The 22,545-nt window shown below is 41.7% G+C and overlaps 1 protein-coding gene across 12 annotated transcripts in view; it reads left to right on the forward strand.

The window, feature by feature from the left end:
- r3hdm1 (R3H domain containing 1) overlaps positions 1 to 22,545 on the forward strand; it is a 41,243-nt gene that overhangs the window by 9,804 nt on the left and 8,894 nt on the right. For 7 of the 12 annotated variants that reach the window (XM_017310585.2, XM_017310589.2, XM_017310586.2 and 4 more), the window contains exons 3-19: positions 3,391 to 3,583; positions 7,202 to 7,219; positions 7,628 to 7,717; positions 11,526 to 11,655; positions 13,408 to 13,486; positions 14,475 to 14,534; positions 15,392 to 15,532; positions 15,735 to 15,843; positions 16,117 to 16,212; positions 17,134 to 17,159; positions 17,239 to 17,292; positions 17,374 to 17,606; positions 18,954 to 19,226; positions 19,522 to 19,658; positions 19,754 to 19,879; positions 21,391 to 21,723; positions 21,806 to 21,947. In XM_017310585.2, the coding sequence (XP_017166074.2) occupies positions 3,431 to 3,583; positions 7,202 to 7,219; positions 7,628 to 7,717; positions 11,526 to 11,655; positions 13,408 to 13,486; positions 14,475 to 14,534; positions 15,392 to 15,532; positions 15,735 to 15,843; positions 16,117 to 16,212; positions 17,134 to 17,159; positions 17,239 to 17,292; positions 17,374 to 17,606; positions 18,954 to 19,226; positions 19,522 to 19,658; positions 19,754 to 19,879; positions 21,391 to 21,723; positions 21,806 to 21,947 (2,200 nt within the window). In that variant the 5' untranslated portion in view covers positions 3,391 to 3,430. The remainder of the gene's footprint in view (positions 1 to 3,390; positions 3,584 to 7,201; positions 7,220 to 7,627; positions 7,718 to 11,525; positions 11,656 to 13,407; positions 13,487 to 14,474; positions 14,535 to 15,391; positions 15,533 to 15,734; positions 15,844 to 16,116; positions 16,213 to 17,133; positions 17,160 to 17,238; positions 17,293 to 17,373; positions 17,607 to 18,953; positions 19,227 to 19,521; positions 19,659 to 19,753; positions 19,880 to 21,390; positions 21,724 to 21,805; positions 21,948 to 22,545) is intronic. The other 5 variants (XM_081617088.1, XM_017310588.2, XM_017310598.2 and 2 more) reach the window with 5 other exon arrangements.

The raw sequence follows: 22,545 nt of genomic DNA on the forward strand, positions 1-22,545 counted from the left end.
AGTCCTCACTCATGAGAGATCAGCTCGCCGCTCGCTAAATTCCTTAATGCAACGCTGCGGACCAGATAATGATCCGTATTACTTATGCAGTCAGAACATCAGGGATTCTAAACAGGCCTGCACTGCAATTACCACAGCCGGGAGAGACGAGACGGCGAAATGCGAATACATCAAACACCTGAAGCCAAATTTAGTGTAATGCTCTTCTCCCCTGATAAAACGCGTTCGGAGAAATGAAGTATTCGGCGAGGGACAAAATGGCAATCCATCACGAGCCCTGCTCTCAAAAATATCTGTCCAGTGTTGCAAATTTTCAACTCCAGAGACTTCACTCATCAAAGTGTCAATGGCAGACTCTAAATATTCAGCAACGCGTGCCACGCTCTAGAGTATTGAGCTGTTTTTTTGTTTCTTTCTTCAGAATGTAAAAATAATGTAAAGCAGCAAGCCGGCGCTGCTTTTGTCAAAACCTCTGACAGGTCATTGAATTTCAACATCTGACTCTGGAGCGCCGCGGCAAATTTCAGCTAACCTCTTAGCCTCTGGTGGCACCGGGTTAGCATTGCGCGCGCGTTGGCAGAGGCGCTCCAGAGAGCCCTCGGAAGAAGTCAATTACACTGACATAGAGGAATTGGATACCGCCTCTGTGAAGGCGGGCAGTCCCACTCGCCAGCTCAGCTCTTTTGGGGGGGAAGAGATAAAACAATCAAGTCCTATCCAGCCGCTTTGCTGCTCAGCCATCAGATAGGGAAATGACTCTGATCAGTGACACCCAAATGGGTTAAGGGTCCTTCTGATTGGTTGAAGGCCGGATGACACACACACTCAGCAGGATCACGTACGCATCAAAGCGCAACGTAAGCGCTTTCATGTGTGAATTGGGTTCTAATGTGCAAAGTGACTCTGAAGAGCACCATTTCTAATTAACCTATTAATCATAGCTCTCATGTACCAGATGTCTGCCCTCCCCTTTTGTGCATCTGTGTGTATGTTCTCCCCTGCATGGGGCCGGCACTAAAAGAGCAGATCAGCAGGATGAGCTCACACCAGGACTTCAACAAAAGGGGAAGGTCGTGGTGTTGCACGGAGGAATCAAATGCGAGTCCGAGAACGGCGCAAGGCGTTTTCTGCTGGCTAATCAGCGGCCATGTTGTTCTTTTTGGAAACCCTGCTGAGTTTAAAGCTCGACGTCTTCTACTGGCGAAATATCAGAGCAGCTGACGGAATTACTTGAAATTATTTAAGTAGTTCCTAATTGTTATGACAGACACTATTAGTACATTTAGAAGATATGATGAGCTAGGGGAAATTTTTACATAAAAGTAAAACAAAAATATAGAATTATCATTTTTCTTGTTGCAATTGTTGCTAGGCATTGTGGCAGGAATGGTAGCATTAGAAGCTTTAATTTATCAATTTAATATTTTCCTTTTATTCATTTTAATGCTAATGGCTTTAGCAAGAACATATATATATATATATATATATATATATATATATATATTTTTTTTTTTGTAATTTACTCATTCTTTACTATTCAGAAGATGGATGACTTTTTTATTAATTTTTTTGGTTTGGTACATTCAATGATGCAAAAATACAAACGTTTAAATGTAATTCTTGTTTAAGTGCTTATTCCACAAAATGCTATATATGTTTTAAAGCAATAATAGGCTAGTGTCCTGAAATATGTTGGTCTATATATTTATTCAACCAGGCTGCGGTCGGTTCCCTCAAACCTGCTAGCTGTTGCTTTTGAACAGCGTTACCTTAATAAGATGGCTAGGTGGCGCTCCTTTTATTTTCCATAGAAAATTTCAATCGCTTCTGTATTTTTTATTTTTTTGTCTTCTCAACAAGATTTTGAAAACTAACTACTTAGAGCCATTTTTGCTTTGTAAAAGGAAAATCCTTTTCAAAAGAGCTGATTTCCAAATGCCTCGCTAACACACACCAGCATCCAAATCAATTTTCTCACACAGGGAAACTGTCCGCCTGCGGCGTGTCGTCCAGTCATGTCCATTGTCTGAAGCTGAACAGCTGCAAAGCCGTGAGCCTGTGAAGAATAAGTAGTGACTGATGACCACAGACTGTGCTGGTGACATCAGCGGCCTCCCTCTTCTTTGTTCTTCCCTCTGCAGCGGCGACCTTGTTGTTAGAAACTTTCTTGCTTGTCAAAAGCAGGCGTCGCTAATTTAGTCTGGATTCCATTCAGGGGGAAAACCATTAATAACACCGATAACACTTTTGTTAATCCAGCAATGAAAACTCAAGCTGGAGGTCAAATCAAAAGCCTCTTGTGTGGCAGAGATGTGTTAAACATTACTCCGGCAGAACTGCAGCTCTGTTTTTTTTTGGGTTTTTTTTAAGATGCTACTAGAACAGCAGCGTAAACACCCATAAGTAAATGGGAACAAACATGTGGACCGACGGAGAACAGATGTTTCCACTGTGGGGCTGATTTCATATGAATAATTTAATTTATCACTTCATAGTCTGCCGCTATGGCATCAAATTAATTGACACATTTTCTTTCTGCAGAGCCTGATGCTGAGGGGAAACTTGCACCGATTCAGTTTTTACCAGCTGATGCAGAAGTGTGAATTTCAAATTTTTCTTTTGGTGAACTGTAACAAATTGACAGTTAAAAAAAACAACTTTTGCTGCAGGTTCGTTGGCAAAAATAAAATTAATGAAATAACAAAATGATCCCTATTTATGCATTCGATGTCTCGTACATGTATCTCAATTTCACTAAACTCGAAGCAAAACATGTTAAAGTGTGATAAGTGAATAAAATGGGACCAGGCTGTTTGGATACATTTCATGATAAAAAATTAAAAGTTACATTTCTGAGTAGTTTCCATTTTGATGAAGAAAAATAGTGCTGTTTTTTTTTTTTTTTTTCATTATTTAAACGAGCATTTATTATTTCCTGAGTTTCTTTGTAATTGAGACTGCTCACTGTAAACTATAAAAGAAAAGTTGGTTCAGCAAAAGATGAATGCTGCACCGGTCAGGTGGACAATAATCAAAATATTTTCCATCTCAGCTCTCGCTGATGAAGTTTAAATGTTGAAATAATTGGCTAATTTTTGGACCATCGATCACTTATCTGTTGGATTTGTTGTTGCTTTTAATTGTAGAAATTAAACACAAGAGTCTGAATGTGTTTCTGAACCAACCAAAACTGGAATTGGCTGGTCAGTCCACCTGATCGGTGCATCTCCGTTAGAAAGTTCACTGCATTTTAAAAACATTTTTGTTCATCATATTGAAGGTTGGCAAACTCTAGCGTATACTGTTTTGTGCTAACAACAATTAGCTTAAACAAATATTACCGGTTCAAGGGGAAACTACCTTTAACAGCGTCTTGTTCCCGTCTCCTAGGTTCCCAGTATTCGCCAGCATCTCCCAGTAAGACTTTGCAATGAGAATGTCCGATATTGCGGATGCTGAAACAATGAAGGTTCCTGAGGACACCGCGTCACCCGCCAGAGACAACGCCGCCAAGCCCGAGGTTCGCGACCAGAGCCATGGCAGCCAGGAAGGACATGGCGGCAACAACAAGAAGGACATTCAGGTAATGAGCTACGCCGGAGCCGAGCGAGGCGCCGGGAAAGCACGGTGGCCGGCGCCTTCGTACATGACATGATTGAGCACTAGTGTGAAAGCAGATGTCACTTTGAGAAAGTCTCCCAGCAGCCGGGGACACATGACAGCCTCGGCAAACATTTTGACTCCTTCTCCGCGCTCATTTCCATGAAAACTCAGGAGCTGTCAACGTCAAAACCCTCCACTTCCCCCCTCACCGCCCGGGGGGATCTCCTGTCACCTGCGGCATTCAAGCTTTTCCCCGGCGAAGAAAGTGGGGGGGGAAAAAAATAATCATTTCTGAAAATTGTAATCTTTGACAATCTGAGATAATAACGAGGGCCTCGACTCTGCCTTTCTTAACTGCTAAGGTCAGTCGGTGACATTCAATGACGTGCACCTGCTGCGAATCAATTGTGAAAGATCAGGACACTAAAGGAATGATCTATTGGGGATTCAGGACAGCTGAGATCACTTTCAGTAAAACTGCTAATTAATTAGGTGTATGTCACTGGAACACTGTGCACTGGGACTTCATGAAATTTGCACTTGTTAATTTGATTTCCCAAATTAAAACCGGAGCCGACTGAGTTGGACAACTAAATCCCCTCCCCGACACAAAAAAAAATCCCCCTGTAAAACGACGTGAAATCCCTCTTAAGTGTTTTCAAAGAGCCAAAATACACTAAAGGCAAAAACAATCGTCTCTCTCTGGCTACAGCCTAAAAATAGGATTCAGGCCAATCTGGCCTTGTGGTTGGAGACGGCGGGGAGAGCGAGAGAGAGTCAGGCAGGCAGATAATCGGGAGCTCAAATCCTGGCTTATCTACCAACTTCCTGCTTCTTTGTAACCCTGAGGAACAGAATGACACCAGCATGTGGGGGAGCAGCAGGAGAGAGCGGAGGGGAAGGCAGATGGGCGGAGAGGTTGTGAGGCGGGGAGGGGAATTACAGGAGGACGGCGAAAAGGCGTCTGTAGTATTATGGCAAAACAAAGCTAGGATGTTAAAGTGGGGGAAATTGTTCATTTTCCAGTTAATTTGATTAATTGCAGGGAAATGTCGCAGAGGTGGCAGGATTAACTAGTTGTTTTCTAGCAAGGAAGTCCAAACATTCACATTTTGTAGCATTAAAACCACAAACTGGAATATATTTTTTGGCTGTTTTTATGCGATAGACTAACTCAAATAAGTGAATAGTAATAATATAGCACACTCTGACCAGATGATCCCAAGACTATTTGGGCTACCACACTAATGGAGTGATTTGGATCAACCATATTGACGTGTTGGAATAATCCAAAAATAAGTTGATTTGGAAATATTTGGGAAGAAGTGAAAAAAAAGATGAAAATGTTCTTTTCCTTCCATTTTACAGTTATACAGGTTTCTGATTATAATATTAATTAGAGATGTACGATATTCTTGGACCGACATCGGTAACATATCGGCATCGGTCTGATAAATAAACTGGGTCGATTGAACAACCCATATTTACTTTATATATTGTCAGTCTGTTTATTTTTTTCCCAAAGTGTCAAAATAGTACCGAAATATATACAATATCACATATCAGCCATCACAATATCACGTTTTTATATGGCTGCAGCCTTAATATTAATATATTGTAATTGTCCAATTGAAAATATTTTGGGGGAAAAATCTCCGTTTGTAGGTGTTGAAATATCCAGCACACTTCCTTTTTATTCATCTTTTGTTTTTTAACCACATACTTTACAACTATGGTTTGTGGATGTAACTTGATAGAAAGCGTAAGAAACCCCAGCGGTCTGCTCGTGTCTGACCTCTCCAGCAGCTCGTGAACCAGTTCCCGTTTCTTTGCACAGCTGCGTCGGTTTAACCGCCTCAGGCTTTCACAGTGGGAGAAATATAGGAGCAATTCAAACAAGGAGATGGTTGTAGGAAGGTAGCACTGGAGGTACATCGGAATGACTTTGTCGCCATCTGCCCCGAGCTGTCCTGCTCCGTCCTTCGCGGCGGGGCAGGTGGCCGGGCGCGCGCCCCACTTTTGCTGACTTCAGCCTTTTCCCTCTTCCCCCCCCCCCCCCCCCCCCCATTCCTTTATTTCCTGCCGGCATTGTTCATTCCCCTCCGGCCCCACACCGCTCAATTAGCCGGTGTAGCGGTGCGCTCACAGTCCCAGCCCGCTCCCCTGCCCTCCCTTGCATCCGTATCACCTGATATAGAGCGGGGCGCGGCAGGTCACAGGCGAACAGCAGCCCATTTCAATTTTTTATAGGTGTTATTTGCCCCTCGAGCTCGTCGATGGAGAGGAGGAGGGGTTGTCCTTTTTGATTTTTTTTTTTTTTTTTTTTTAGAGGACAAGTGGGAGGACAGAGGAGTGTGTGTGTAAGGATCCATGTTGGGATTAGGAAGCAGAGGCCCTCTCTCTGCCTTCCACTCTCCTGCGTGCCGCTGAGTCGCCTTCTGTTTTCTCAGAGACGCACACAGAGAGGCAGCAGCGCATAAAGCTGTCTCGCACACCGATGGGTGGCCTGTGTTGCATCTCATCCCAAACGGGAGCGTTTGCTTCGCATGGCAGCTGCGCACAAACACTGATCCAAATGTCTCGCAGCCAAACACCTGAAGGGAGTTTAGTGTCTTCAAATATTACCTCACCCGCCAAAGAAAGAGGAAATGTGCTTTACGGCTCTGACTATTACTTTAGTTATCGATTATTCTGACTAATCAAATAAATAAAAAAAACTGGCACAAATGGCCTTCAAGGTTTCCCTGGGAAAACCTGGTGTTTGGGTGCTAGGGCAGTCATTCATCCAGCACCCCGTTGTATTTTTGAGTTAAAGTTTTTAGTTAACAGGAAATTTGAAAATTTCACTTGATAATTATGTTATTGAAAGATTGGAAGATGAATATGTAAACACTAATAAAGTCTTTAAAATGCAAACATTTTAAAACGACTTTTAAAAAAAAACAACAAAAAAAACAGCCATGCTAAGCTTTTGTGGAGGCACAAGTAAAGCCTGGTGGCCTGCCAGGCTTATAATACACTGGGGGAAACCCTGGGCCTTTATTCTCCAGTTAAAGGCCCAGCAAAGAAGTTGATAATTATTTCAATTACTTGATTTTTCAGCCCTAATGTGCATTTATTTTCTTTCTTTCTTCAAAAACAAGTGAAAAAAAACAAACACAGCGCATCACCTTGAACGCCATCTCCATTTTGAAATGTGGTGGTGGCAGCATCATGCAGTACGGACACAGAATCTGATCGCTTTAAAATGTTGGGGCAAATTTTCTTTTGCACTTAGAGATGTAATATTTCAAAGATAATTTAAATTTTAATTTCACAGATAAGTGTCACTTAATTTAGTTTTTTCGCGCTCTTAATGTCTTTGTTCTTGACAGAGGCATAAAAAAAGCATTACATCCCTTCGTTTTTTGCCTGTCAAAATTGTTTAAGTCACTCGAAGCCTTTTTGTGGAAATCTGGGGCATTCATGTATAATTCAGAAATCCTTCACTTCCTGAAGTAACAGCCCCTCCGTTCGCCTTCAAACTTTGTGTGGTTTGTGTTTTATTGTGTGTTTTTTGTGCACTTGTTTCCCCCCCCCATCTCTCACCTCTGGACAGCCAGTGAAGTACTCCAAGGTATGACTCGCTTGAACCGTGCATGTTGTAGGATGCTTCATCCTGTCTCATGTGCGTTTGGATGGCGTTCATTTTCTCCACGTTTGAAGCCGTACACCTGTTTCCTGTCAAGACGTCTGTGTGTGCTGCCGCAGATGCCTGGAGATCCTTTGCACAGCTATATGTTGAGATGCACAGGGAGATTAGTTTGGACGCTTTTTTGAGCTCGCCTCTTTGATTTCTCCCTTGAAATTCAATTTTCTTTTTCAATTTTGGCAGCTCATGGATCAGTCAAAACATTCGCTCGCTGAAAAGTGCGTTTTGCTTGCAGCTGTGGACCATCGTTCGTCATTGATCCGCAATATTGATGCATTTGTGTGTGCATGGTTTCTAACTGTGCCCACCTACCTGCATCCTTCCCCCCATTAGTCCAGTACCAGGCTAAAGCTGGTGCGGAGCCTGGCAGTGTGCGAAGAATCCTTTCCTCTCCCTATTCCTGAACCTTCTGCTGCACCTCAGGTAAACATTTTCCTCAATATCTATATTCTATATAGATGTTGCTATAGATGTTGTTCCGAGCATTTGTTTGGGAGGGTTTTGATTTTACCAGTCATACAGTATCTCTGGTACTCATCACTACTCGTATATTTTTTTTCACAACCTCATACTCAAACCCAATATGTGGCATGGGTAAACCCAGCTAATTTGAATCGTATCCAGTGACGTTTGAATTTCAGCTTGGAAAGTCTGTCAAGGATTCTCATTTCGTCCATAAAACCCTTGAAAAATCTGTCTCCAGATATTTCTTGGCTCAGCTTAGACACGTCATCTGATGTGTCTTGTTCAGTGATGGTTGGGTTTCAAGATTCCTTGCCTTGCCCACGTCTCTGAGCTCTGAACATCTTGTACTTCTAGCTATCCAGGTAGGTTGCAGTTCTGGACTACGACAGAACTGGGAAATAATGGCTTCCTGGTTGCTTCATGCTTGAGTCACTTCAATTTCTTGACTTCTTATTCCTCAACACGATTCTTACCACTCTGTTGACCATTTTCAACCAAAACTTTTGATGGTTCTGTGATTATGCACCAATATCTGAGTAATTTCAGACGTTATGCATCCCTCTAAGAGACTTTTGGTCATTTTTGACTTTTCATAATTTTGACTAAAAGAAAAGAACCTCCACACCTTGATTCAGAGTGTTGACTTCCTTAACACTTGGCCTGAATTTAGAAAATATGCCCAAGTTGATTTTGAATACCCAAAGGTTTTTAAAAAGCTGATGGTCTTTGTGGTAATAGGTTTAAGCATTGTGGTTACTAAGGTCCTGATCAGCTAGGCTTTATTTTGCAAAAATTACAGTCAAAATGATCAAACCGTAACCAATGGGAAAGATCTGATGACTCTAGACCAGAGATGGCGCTGGATTGTGCTGCTACTTGTCAGATCTTCACATTAACAAGTTAATACCCTGCAATTTCTGAGCCTTATTTTTATCATTAATTTATTTGCATACAAATGTTAGTACTTGAAAACTTAGCCTGTTTAGTCTGTTTTTATCAAACTCTAGAGTCGGGTTTATTTGGGGAGGTAATTGAATTCAAATGAAGATCTAAGAAGTAAACTGGTCTGCATACAAACCTCGGTCTCGGGTTGCTGAAGTGAATTCTGGTGCGGCTCGAATGCATGTTTAACTGCAAGTAGACCGGAGATCGCTCCAAAAGCAGGAAGTGGACAGTAGCACAGGGCATTCTGGGTAAATGCAACCAAAACAAACACTAACTAGCGCTAGCATGAAAATATCTTATGGTCTTTTACCAAGGACAAAAGAAAAACCTGCAACTGCAAAAATCTGAAGCCAGTCCATTTTTGTTTTTTTGTGAAGAAGGAAGTTGCGCTCATTTGTTGTTCTGATGTTTTTGTTTCATTTCCTTCAGTAGTTCTTGATGCAGCGCCACCACAGGCGTGGGGGGAAAAGATTTTTCAATGAGTTTGGATTCTTTGACGCAGCGCAGTGCAAAAGAGAACCGCACCACCTGAAAGTGGGACAAATGTTGCAATTTTGATCACCAATCAAACCAAACACCCAAAATGCTGAAATGAAATCAAAAGGTGCTCAAATAAATTGAGTTTTAAAGGTGTCCACAGGTCAGTCAGATCATTGGAAGTTCTTACACCTTACAGATATTTTATTATAAACCCCAGCCTACGTCAAAAGTGCTGACCTTGGATCATGAATTTATTTCGGCTCATTAAAACCGGCCAGATAGACCTCTGACGCTTGATTAGCAGCCTTTGTCTGACAGCTATGATTAAATACCCGTCTGCGGCCACTTTATGAAACCATAGCATCATCAAAACTAAAGAGCGTCGGGCTCCAGCGGCTCGCCTCGCCGGCCGTTACCCCTCCAAATCGATGCCACATTTACGCCGTTTCTCCAGGCGAAGTTCAGCCTCCCCCCACCTTGCCGCCGATCAAACTTCTCCCATTACACGCCGCTCTGCACAACTCCCCGCACACACATTTCCACACAGGTGAGTCCCGTCCCGTGGTGTCTCAAAGCAGCAGCGCAGCGCGCCCCGTGACCGGAGGGCGCGGCGGTATTCCCGCTACAGTCTCGCGTCGTCTGCACTCACACGACGTCCTGTATTACTGCCATCAATCATGTCGGGGAAATTACAATTTCCGCACGTCAGCTACAGAGAGCTGTGGAGCGCTTTAATTGAACACTCCTTATATTCCCCTCACCCCTCCTCCACCCGTTTCTGTTATTGGTCGAAACTCCTTCTGCGGCAAACTAACCTAGAGGGTTGAGGTAACGCAATAAAGGAGGAGAGAGAGAAATATTAGTGGAGTACAAATCCAGCTCCGTGAGCGCTGATTCTCTATCAGTCTTCTAAGATCTTCACATCTGAAGGTTTTCCATTGTTCACCACTTCACATTACTGTCTCCTCCGTCAAGTAGGAGCTAACAAAGGGCTTACAGGCTGTCCGAGTCCTGAGAAACCTGGTTGTCAGCTCCGATCCCTGAACCATAGTAGTCGGCTGTGGGAGGAACAGGGGGGCTTCTGAATGCTTGCCATACCTTTTTTGTTTCAGACTTGACAGCATGCTCATTACACACTCGCAGGACCATCATTTTCCCGCTGTTTTTCCCTTTATCTCGAGGTAAAATGGATGTCAGGAAACAAATGAGGCAGCTCGCAACAGCTGCACATCAGCCTGGCGGTTTCCACGCCGATGCGGAGGGTGGCATTAAGTAGCAAACATCAGCGCTTCTCGCCTGGAGAGAGAGAGAATGAGAGGAGGGGAAGGGGAGAAAAAAAATCCTCTGCTTTGACGAGCGCGCACAAACTTGCTGTCACTTCCAAAGCTCTCCAAGTCTCACACAGGCAATTAGTCAGTCACATCGCTCATTTGCATATTACATTTTCATATACGTTCTGCAGCATCTCATTATCTTGCTGCGCAGCTGTTACAGGGATCAAACTCCTGACCTTTTTTTTTCTTTTCTGTTATGATCTGCTCTCCCACCACTAGGTTCATTCACTTTTTTTTTCCTTTTCCTTTACGCCACACACGCAGCCTCCCAGAGACTCTCTGATGTTAACTTCCCAGACTTGTGCTTAATCCACTTACAGTGCAGCGGGAACCTCTCAGCTTTTTTCCCTTTCAGCTTTTGTCAAAGTGCCTGAAAAGCAAATCAGATACAGCTCCGAATCGAAAAGCAAGCGTGCGGCAAAGAGGAGCCCGTCTCGAGTCAAACTGAGGCCATCTTTTGCAGAAAAAGATTTTCCTCCCGATTCTCTGAATTTTTTCGCAGGATTACGGCTAACCCCCCCTCCCCGTCGTTCTGTCGGATTTTCTGGACTGAAATCTGCAGCGTTTAATTTTAGGCTCCAGATTCATGTATTATTCAGGTGATTTTAATAAAAACAAGCTAATCTGAAGATTAATTGCCATAGCAATTTGGAATGCGCGGACGCAGGCGCATTATCGCTTGTTTCAGTGATAAACCAGGAGTTTGAGTGTCTCGCCGAGGCTTCTGTAGCACATGCCGTCGTCTAATTAACCCAGAACCGGAGGCAAGATCACGCTCTTATTGAATGCCTCCTTTTCAAATTAAGGCCTTGTCTGTCATACAGAGCAGACCTTGGGGGTCACGTTTTGCGTTTGACGCTCTTGGAAAAACGTTGACACCGCTGCACTCTCAGTTTGGGAGGTATTTTTAGTTTATCCGAGTGTTTAAATCAAAGCCATGCTTTCACACAAAGAGCTGACCTTGTAAAACGGACGTCGGCAGGAATTTAATTTCTTTCTTCCCCCAGCAGGATGGACTCCTCCCCCCTCCGGCCTTTGAAAACGAGGAGCGCGGCGCGAAAGACCAAGCCGAGAAAGAAGCCGGCTGCGACAAGGTGGACAAACCGGAGAAGGCGCCGAGAAAAATGCTCTCAAGAGGTAAAGAATGAAAAGAAACCAGAACTTGAACGTCTTTCTTTGGAAGATTATGTCTTCCTTTCACACCAATCTGAAGTTTTAGCGTTTAAGGGCAAAAATAAGTTTAAAAAAAATTGAGAAACTGGCCCACAGCATTACTCCTCCTCCTCCGTACTTAGCTCTGTGCTTTTCCATGTAAATACCCACAGATGAACAAGTTTCACTGAAAAATCATTTATTTTAATGTCTTATTTTAAAGCCATTTAAAAAAAAAAAAAAAGTTCCTTTCTTAAAACTATTGCTTTTAAAAATGACTCAGATTAATTACACGTTTATTAACAAAGCTACATTTGATATGTGATACAGTTCAACTTGTGACAGAAGCACACTTTATCGTGCTGCAGCTTTTTATACCAAAACTGCTTTATTAATGAGAAATGGTTAATAAACTTTTAATTTTCCTCCTGGTTTCAATTTACATAAAATTGACAGATGAAGATTTAAAGTAACACATTCCATTTTCCATCACTTTTAAAGAAAGTCTTTAGTTTAAAATATGTAAATATTTCCATACATGATAAAAATTTAAACCTTCATTTAAAATTATGTCTATTTTGTAATATACTGTGACGCACATAAAACACACATGCACAGTAACATTTATACAATCATAAATACACAAACACACACATCTCTTAAAAGAAATTATTTGTATATTATATTTTCAGTACTTTAATGTTTTGTGGTAGTGAGTTCCATTCGTTAAAAATCACTGTTCATCGACTTCAACTAGTTTTGCTAACAAGAAATGTTTTTCTAGTAACTTTTAAACACTTATTGATGCTTGTATCGTTCAACTTGTCCGAATTGTGCAGAATTTGCACATCTGTAAAGATGCAGGTGGGAACTGGTGCACATCTGGTTTTACATTCCCACTACCTGATAAAGACGCGCCACGACTGAACTCAGGAAAACAGTTTCCATTAACGCCTTTGATTTCCTTACATCGCCGCCACCTGGGACCTCATTTATAAACATTGCTCACTTGGAAAAAAGAGCCAAAAATAATCCATGCGCTTTACTTCCTGTCCAGAATTGGATGCCATACGTAGATATAAGTTTTTTTGCTATTGATAAGATTCAGTGGCATTGAGACCAAGCCGAGAGCCTTAATGATACTAATCACAATCTGTGTCACTCTGGCAAATTACAGCCTTCTAATAATTATATCCTTTTGCCTCGTCACCGGGGGTAACACCAGTCCTAAACATTTCTTTTTAGCTCTCTGTCCCTCCAGTTTGTCCAAAAGCTCGTCTCCTCTTTTTTTTTTAAGCGATATCTCATTATGGACTGATAATTGGTGCTATTCAGTTAATTGCCAAAAAGCTCAAGGTGCGAAGCAATTATATGGATTCCCACAGGCGCGGAAAGGTGTCTGCTTCCCTCTGTGGAGCAACACCGCTGATGAGGCAGCCTCCAATTATAGAAAGCAGACGCCCACAGACGGGAACGAGCTCTGTCGTCCCTTAACTCCCTCCGATGGGTCCCGCCGAGGCATGTTCCTTCACTGGGAACGTCGCTTTCTTAAACGGCTGTTCTGACAGCGTTCGACTCCAAGAAGCAGCCCTCCTTTTTTTCTTTTTTCCCCCCCTGAAAAGTTTTTGCTCTGGAGTTAATCCCGTTTTAGCCAAAGATGTCTCATTAGTAGTGGAAGTTAACACTTATTAGAAACTAATTTAGAGAAATGATGTACGTTGTGTCCTTCCTGGTTAGATTCTAGTCAGGACTACACTGACTCCACCGGCATAGACCTCCACGAGTTCCTCGTCAACACGCTGAAGAGCAACCCCAGGTAAGAAGCGGCAGAATCTCTTCCCCCGCATTAAGGAGTTCATCTGTAGTGTCTAATGATCCGCTTACAGAAGCATTTAAAATCCTAATTGTCTCCAGTGAAGTCAATTCACTTTGCTGCGATTGCAGCAGTGAGTGAATTCCCCTTGGCTATAACTTAATGTTCCTCTTCGTACTTTTAACAAAGCATCATGGGAGCCATAAATCCAAGCAGAATCCACTTTACAGGAGACTTTGTAACCCAGAAGTTCAACATGGCAATTTATTAAATAATAAATTTAATATTTTAAGGAGAGATGTGACAATTTAGAGCTGATGGCGTAGAAGCTAATATTTAATTATATTAAAAAAGGTCTGAATTGGATCATAAATTAATTTAAGCTAAACAAACTGTTTAGCTGTTTTATGTTTTAGATTGAATTGGATCACATTTTATTTTTGGGTAGCAGATTTAAAGGGGCTGAATTAAAATGTAGGTAAGGCCCACATATGGATGTAATGGTCCAGTGGTTTCTGTTGTAATTATTTTAAAATTTGTGTTTGTCTGTTAGATAAAATGCCTGAAAAATGTAAAGCGGTTGAAGAGATTATGGATTTTTGTGTAAAGCAAATATTTAAATGGACCGTAAATGATGCATTTCATTGTAACTTCAAAATGGTAAAACTGGAAATTGTACTTTACTGGATTTCCAAACGTTATTTGGGATATAACTATTGAATTGGAATTTATTTGGATTAAATTGAAAGTATAAAAGTCGATTCCAAATTGTGCAGCATTTAGTTAGTATTTAATTTATTTATTATAGATGCCTTTTAGGTGTTGGACTGAATGTTTTTAGTGTTTATCTTTTGGTCAAATTAGTTTTACAAACTCAATAATTTTGTCACGCATAGATGGATTATATAACATTTTCTGTGCCGTTTCTATTTGTTTAGAAATTTAATAGTATTGAAAGTTTACATAATGCATTGTGTCCTCTTCCTCTCAGGGATCGAATCATGCTACTAAAGTTGGAACAGGACATCTTGGATTTCATCAGCAATAATGAGTAAGATATAACTTCTTTGTTTTATTATTATTTAACAACAAATGCACTGAACAGGCTTTTCCAGGCTGACTCAGCAGGAGTCCTTTGAAAGATTTTTCTCTTCAAACTAAAACACATGAGAGAAATAAAAGCTTGAGGTTCTTTGATGGAGGTGGAAGTTTTGAATAAATCAGAAAATCAAGGAAGAACAACATTGTCTCCCTGACCTTAATCTGGGTTTTATTCAACTCAGAAAAGTTCTAGCTTTTTATTTTTAGTCTATAAATGCATCAATAGAGGGAGTTCCTAATTCAGTTCAGTTTATCACACCATTTCAGAATGGAATAAGTCATCTCATGGCATCATAGTTATGTAAAAATGTGCAAATTCTGACCAATTGATTGGTCAATGTTGATCTTTTTTCTTTATCTTTTAGCTGATAATTTAATTTGCTTCATTGCACCGATTAATCAACCGATTTGTCGCCTTATCTCACATGAATATGTCCTCTTAATCCAAACTACAATTATCACAGCATGTCTTCTTGCCTGGCAGAAAATGTGATGCAGCAGTTTGTTAAATCTGTTTTTTGGAGTAAATAAGAGGGTTGTTTGGTTCCATTTTCATTATTAATCTAAAACCAAATGGCTGTCGAGCTTAAAGTGATGCATTCAGGACCTCAAACCTGACTCTGAACGTTGGGAGAAAAATCTGAAGCCAGAACTGGCCCAAGAATAACAATTGGTGCAGTTAAAGTAAACCAATCTTCCATTGGTTGCTGCCACGATTATTTTGAATGTTTCCAGAACCTGAAAGCTTCCAGTCGTATCTTTTCTGTAACGATAACCTCGGCTTGTTTTCCCCGTTTCTGCTTGTAGCACCCAGAAGAGAAAGTTCCCCCCCATGACGTCTTACCACCGGATGCTGCTGCATCGCGTAGCTGCCTACTTTGGCATGGATCACAACGTGGACCCCAGCGGAAAGTCAGTGGTGATCAACAAAACCATCAACACTAGAATGTAAGCTGGATGTTTTTTTATTATTATTTCCTACTTGACGTTACGTTAGTAATGCACCACTTTTAGGCAGTTCTAGTTCATCTTTTTTCCAACCAGCTGGCAGAGAACTTCCTCCTCTGCAGCTCGGTTAGCATATGTAGCTGTCAACATCTGTAATAAATTAAGCTGCCACTAAAACTCCTGTGAATTCACCCGCCAACAGACCCGATCAGAAATTCTCGGAGCACATCAAGGATGACAGGGCGGACGATTTTCAGAAACGCTACATTCTCAAACGAGACAACGCCAGCTTTGATCGCGACGACAGCACGGTAGGCTTTCTTTTTCTCTTTTTTTTTTCTTTTCTTTTTAATATGTATATATATTTTCTTCTTCTTCTTCACCAAGCTGTCACTTTCATTTCTGACATGTTGGGGAAGAGTGGGACAATCTGGCATCTGTGACTGCTAAAGAATCTGCGCGTGTGTGTGTGTGTGTGTGTGTGTGTGTGTGTGTGTGTGTGTGTGTGTGTGTGTGTGTGTGTGTGTGTGTGTGTGTGTGTGTGTGTGTGTGTGTGTGTGTGTGTGTGTGTGTGTCCTTGCCAGATCCGAATGCGTTTGAAAGCTGACAAGAGGAGCAAATCGATGGAGGAGAGGGAGGAGGAGTACCAGCGAGCCAGAGAAAGGATTTTTGCACATGATGTGAGAGCTGTTGGTGTAGGCGGGTGGAGAGTGAAGGGGTGGGGGGGGGTTGTGCATGTTTCACAAATCTTTGTGTCATATCTATTCATGTGCAAATTCAGTGGATTTCTTGCCACCAATTACCATCGCTGCCTTTATGAATTTATACACGAAGATGCTCTGATTTGGACTAAGGCTGAAACAATTAATAATCGTCAACTAATTTAGTAATTGATTAATCGTTAACTGGAGTATATAGTCTCTCAAAACGGCAATATAACTGTTCCAAAAATATGTACATTTTGCATTTAAGATATAAAAAAAAAAAAACTTTCCATGTAAATATGTGCTATCTAGAAGAATTTTAAGCTTCACCGGGTTCAAATTCTGCATAAAAAATTAAATAAACTAAATGCACCCTTTGCTACAAATGATCAAGTGTCCACTAAAGGAATCATGTTATTGAATTTTAGGCAATAAAATGTTTATTATTGTGTATTTTAATGTATTTTAGTAATCGATTAATCTATTGACTGTTCTGATGATTAACATTCTAAATATCTTTCATTTAATCACTTAGGACTTTTTATGCAACATTAGAATAACATTCTAGTGCAAATCAATTGTTTCCTTTTTTTTTACAGTAACATAGCATTACTTTAATAATCTTGTCCCAGCTCAGGCTCACATCTTAAATACTAAATCTTTATATTTTATGTACAGTTTTTGTTTCATATCTGCAGAGTTTGATGATCTTTCAACAAATGGTATTTTTTAGGGCCTATACTCCGGTTTACGATTAATCAATTACAAATTAGGTGACGATTAATCACGATTAATAGTTTCAACCCCAGGACTCAGAATCCACATTTATAGATTTATAGAACTGATTGTATAGATTTGTATGTTATTATGTGCTTAAATATTTCCTGTCGCCCACAGGGAGAACACTTCCTACTAGACAGAAGGTAATCTCCATCCTGAAATGATTTTGATTCGTTTTCTCAGTTTTTTCAACTGGAGTCACGTTGGAACGTTCTTTTTCAGCGCACAGGAGGAACACGCGTGCATGAGCACTCAGCAGAGGCGTCAAATGTTCAGGTTAGGTCCAGAAGCATCGTCCAACCAAAATTAAACGTATATTAATCTATTGTTTCTGAAGTTATTCCCCTCTGCTTCCAGGTTACGAGCCGGCCATTCCGGCGCCAGCCGCCAGAGTAGCTCTGAGACGGAGACGCTGCCGCGGCACAGCGAGCCGCGGCCGTGGAGCAGCACCGACAGCTCCGACAGCTCCAACCGGCTCGCCCCGCGGCCCGCCATCACCAAGGCCAGCAGCTTCAGCGGCATCTCACCGGGCCTGGTGAGAGGAGACAGCACGGCCAGCAGCAAGAGCACCGGCAAGCTTTCCAAAACAGGCAAGGGAAACGGGGGCAGCGTCCTCAGGACGTCCTTAAATCAGAGAAATTCCTCTCAAACTGGAGGTAGATTTATTCAAAGTAAAAAAAAAAAAAAAAGAAATACGGCAGCAGAGATCATATCAGAACAAATGTTTGTTTCTGCTGTTGTCAAAACTCGTTCCCACTTCAACCTGGTGATAGAAAAGACTGAGGGGGAAAAGTGTCGCAGCAGCAGAATAAAACGCTAACCGTGATGATTTGCTGCATTATTTACAAGTGGAAGCATGTTGGAGAGATAAATTTAAGGCAGCAAGTGCTTACCCCTACAGTACTATCCATCTGTAACTTTATTGGCTTAGAGCAGACGCTCCGCATCGTGGGTTTATTTAGTTATCACAGTTTTTGGCCTCTGCTCTCCCTGACATCGTTTCTGTTGATTTCTTATTTTTGCTGAAATTTATTTTTTTTTTGCTGTTGAAGTTGTTTACGAAGCAACTGGACTCGCTCACATCCAGGGAGGAAAATTAAAGCAGACACATCGCCTCTGTTCAGCTGTCACCTTAGCTTAAAGTCGCAGTTTCCAATATTTATCGAGAAAACGGGAAGTTCACGTCATGTTCGGTGTGTTTAATGCAACAGATGTATACGTGTGTTGCTGCTCAAATCTGGCCCTCTAGACTCCAGACGCCAAATTATATTAATGAATCCCTCGAGTTTTTATAATTATTTAAATTAAAGCAAAATCATCAGCAATTTTTTTTGTGCTCATCCATAGAGTTTATTGCAAATTTTCAGCAAAAATGGTCAAAAACTTTGGGTTTAAGTGATGCTGACTCCCACCTGCAGGTGGCAGTATTTCTTACTTTTACTCCACTGCTGCCTCAGCACTATGAAATGTCAAGTTATATTGCATTATTGATGTGACATAAAACAAAAAGTCACACAACGTCATGGATAAGCGCAAACATTGAACATTTTTCTAAATTGGCAGCACAAAATTTTTATTTTAGAAACAATCGCGAAATCCAGGAGGGACTGATAAATGTAAAAAGATATAATCTAATTTCAAGAAATGCTTAATAACAGTTTAATTGGTTTTATCCCTGCATTCTTCTATAACATTAAGAACATCGATGATCTTAATGTGACGCAAAATGAAAATGAGTTTGACACGCCTGATCTAGCACATAAAATCCTAAAAACAATCTATGACTTAAATCGTTAAAGCTTATTATAGAAAAAGATTCATCATGGATCATCAACAGTCGCCTTAAGAAGTGAGGATGCATTATTAGCGTCAGGCGTTCATTAGCAGCCAGCTAATGGTTTGGTCATTAGCTGATTGTTTCTAATTCCCCTCATCAGGTTCTGAATCCTGCAGCAGCGTCGGCTCCTCCTCCAGCTCTCTCTCTCGCCCCCACCTACCCCTCCAAATCCCCGCCGCCTCGCGCTCCGTCGTCCCCGGCAACCCCCTGCCCCACCGTGCCATCGACGCCAGAGTCCCCGGACATCCCGAGGCGTCGAAGAGCGGCCCGTCCCAGCTGCTGGCGTCCGCCGGCGACGCGAGCGGCTACTACATGCTGCCGCTGGACGCCGCGGGGATTCCACCTGGCAGCATCCTGATCAACCCGCACACAGGTGAGGGCGAGCGACCCCCGACGCGCGGTTTTGTAACTACTTCCAGTTTTCCTAATGTAAATTCACGACTCCCGGGTGGGCAGATTTCCAGCCTGGCCTGTGGCTGCACTCAGATTCTGTCAAATTAGTCGACAAAATTCACTCTGATCTGGACACAGGAGCAGATGGCACAGATCTGTGAATATGCATCACGATTCTGAACTTTGCACCAACAGCAGGCTGGGCTGGACCAGGTCCGGAGTTCTGCAGCGGGATTTGTTTGGTCTGATTTATTAACGTGGGTTCATCTCGACAGGCAAGCCTTTCATGCACCCGGACGGCAGCACTGTAGTTTATAACCCGCCTGCAGGCAGGATCCCACAGCAGGGGAAAACGCCGCTGCAGCCCATCCCTGCGGTGTCGCAGCAGCCGGCCAATCACGTTCACTCACAGGTCGGTGGCGTTAGCTTAATTTCTTTCTTAAAATAACTAACTCACCACTTCCTCCTTCGTCCACTTTGACATCCTGTCCCTGTGTCTGTCTTCAGCCAGTCTATCCTCCTCTTCAGCCGTCCTCTGAGCCTGTCCACAACCCAACGGTTTCTTATCCTCTTCATTCTCCTCTTCCTCCTTCTCAGTTCCTGCCCGTCTGTCCTAACCAACAATACACTGTGGTACAGAACTTCTTCCTTCTTCCATTTTTTTAAAATCCTTTCCTTCCTGCTCCATCCCCTGTCAAACCTGGATCACAGAGAGTTGGTTTCACTCAGTTCACTTCCACTAGATATGAATAAAACAACAATAAATGCATAAAAGGGCGCAGAATTAAAATTCGGGTCAGGATTGGTTCGGCAGAAGAAGAGTTTCCAGCTCTACTGTGACCCAGGTCTTCATTTTTTTTATCTGTGCTTTTTGAAACTGAAAGAATAAAGGAAACATTGTACAATTCAGCCAACTACCAACAAACTCCAGTTTTTTTGATTGATTTGTAATAGATGTTTCCCTGTATGTCTAAAGGAGACAATAAGTCAAGGATTATGAATGAAAGCTGATTTTCAAATAAAAGCTTCATTTTAAATTATTTTTTTGTAGTGACAGGGCCGGATTTCAAAGGATATGGGTTCCTGGGCTGGAAACCATTTTGGTGCCCTTTTCACATAATAAAGATTCTGTAACTAATGTAAATTACAGTATGAACTGATGATACCAACTGACGATTTTAAGTTTAATACATCCTGTGTTATGTAATAAGTATTATTTACATTCCTAAAAATCCCAACATGTTATTACAACTCTTCTGAAATTACCTGCGACTCAAAAACATGAAAAAATAAAAATCTATGTGGACGCCCACAAAAAATGGATGCCCTGGGCTACTGCCAATAAGTCCAGCTGCAGTGAAATCCATTCATTTTTAAAAGGACATTTCAGTGTGAAGTTATGCTACCTGAATAACAGCTGAATGTATTTTAAGACGCCGTTACTTCGGGGAGCCACCGAGGTGTGAAGGTGCATCTGGCCGGATGGATCCCCTCTCCACATATGTGGATCATGCATCCACTTAACCTCATTTCTGACCTGGTTTTAGCGAAAGCCGTGCCTCTGTGGCTAATTATGCCTGTGGAAACTTCCATTAATATTTAATTCATCACCAGATGTTGGCTCTGAATAATCCATGACTTGAAAACATGACTTTTCCAACAACATGTCAGAAGTGACCTGGACTTGGTTGCTGTGGCGATACGAATCAGGGACGGATTTAATCTTTTAGGCTTAATTCATGCAGTTTGTTGCCTAAATAAAGAGTCATTCTAAAGCTGGAATGAATGATTAATTGATTAATGAAATAATTAACTAATTTAGTAATCGATCATCATCTGGAAGTGAGGAGACTCATTAAAAAAGGCAATTTGCTCAAAGAACAACATGCTTGACGCACTAATTAAGCAAAAAACTATTAAATTTTTTATATATATATATATATATATATATATATATATAAATACATTTTGCATTTAAGAAAAAATCCCTTTTATATTTTCTGTAAATATAGTTCAACCAAAACTAGTTTCAGCTTCACCTGGTTAAGATTCAGTAAAGGAATGCTGTTATTACCTGAAATATTTTTTTTAATTGATAGAATAATCGATTTTCTAAAGCCTCTAACGTGACATCGTCTCTGCAGCCCGACGTCCTCAGTGCCCAGTTTGGTCACATGACGCTGTCGCAGCAGCCATCGAGCGACGGCGGCGGCATGTCGGCACCAGACGGCCGCCACTTCCCCTCGCCCTACACCCACCCATCGGCCGTGGTGCTGCAGGGAGCTCCACCGCCGCAGGTCAGCGGCTACATGGTGGCAGGACCATCAGGGGGCCACCCTGGGGTATTGCAGGGTCAGCACGTCCCGACGGCGCCGGTGCCCAACCACACGTACTCCAATGCGGGCCCCGCCCCTTTTCCCGTGCTAAATCAGCCCCTCCTCCAGCAACACGCCTACATCCAGCAGCCGGTGCAACAGGTACGGCGTTTTGGTTCATTTCTTCTACTACTCCTGTCTGTGGTGAACTGAGTTGAAGTTGTATTTTACTCGTCTTCGGCAGATGTCCGCGTGTTACTGCTCACCAGCTCACCATCCTCAGTGCTCCAACCAGCAGCAGCAGCAGCCGCCGCCGCAGTATCGACCTTCGCTCAACCCACTGACCTATAACTGCCCTCAGAGCCAAAACCTGCCCCAGCAGCAAGGTAAAGCCACTTCCACACGTTTTCACCACTCCTGTTACATTTACCAAATGAAAACTGCAACGCGTTTCTTTGAGGTTTTTTTTTTTTTTATATATAGTCATTGACCAACACAAAGTAGTGCATCTTTATTTATACACATTGTTCTTTTAAAAGTAGTTCTACCTCAGTCAGATTGAACAGAGACAAACTGCTGACATCAGGTTTTAAAGCTGCCACAGATTCACAGCAGGTGCTTGAAATTCAATTATGTGTTTTCAAGGTTTGGAAAGTGCTTGATTTGTGCATAAAGTGATTGATATTCAAACTGTGCAGTTTTCTGATAAAGTTCAAACTTCAGCTGGAAACAGATTTTTCAGACATAATTTTCTTTCTCACTGTCTGAAGTTGAATCAGACTGAGCTTTTCTTGTTTTAGGTTAGTTAGAATCACCAAAATTATTTCAATTTACTAAATACTAAAAATCTTATTTTTTTTGTAACATTAGATGACATTTATTTTTTGTTTAATTAGTGTTTTGTTTAGGGTGTGTGTTAGAGAAACATTTCAAAAATGTTATATTATAGTTTGCTGCAGAATGTAGATTATTAATAACAGCAAT

This window comes from Poecilia reticulata, chromosome 2 (genome assembly GCF_904066995.2).
Source record: "Poecilia reticulata chromosome 2, P_reticulata-male-v2, whole genome shotgun sequence".
NCBI lineage: Eukaryota > Metazoa > Chordata > Actinopteri > Cyprinodontiformes > Poeciliidae > Poecilia > Poecilia reticulata.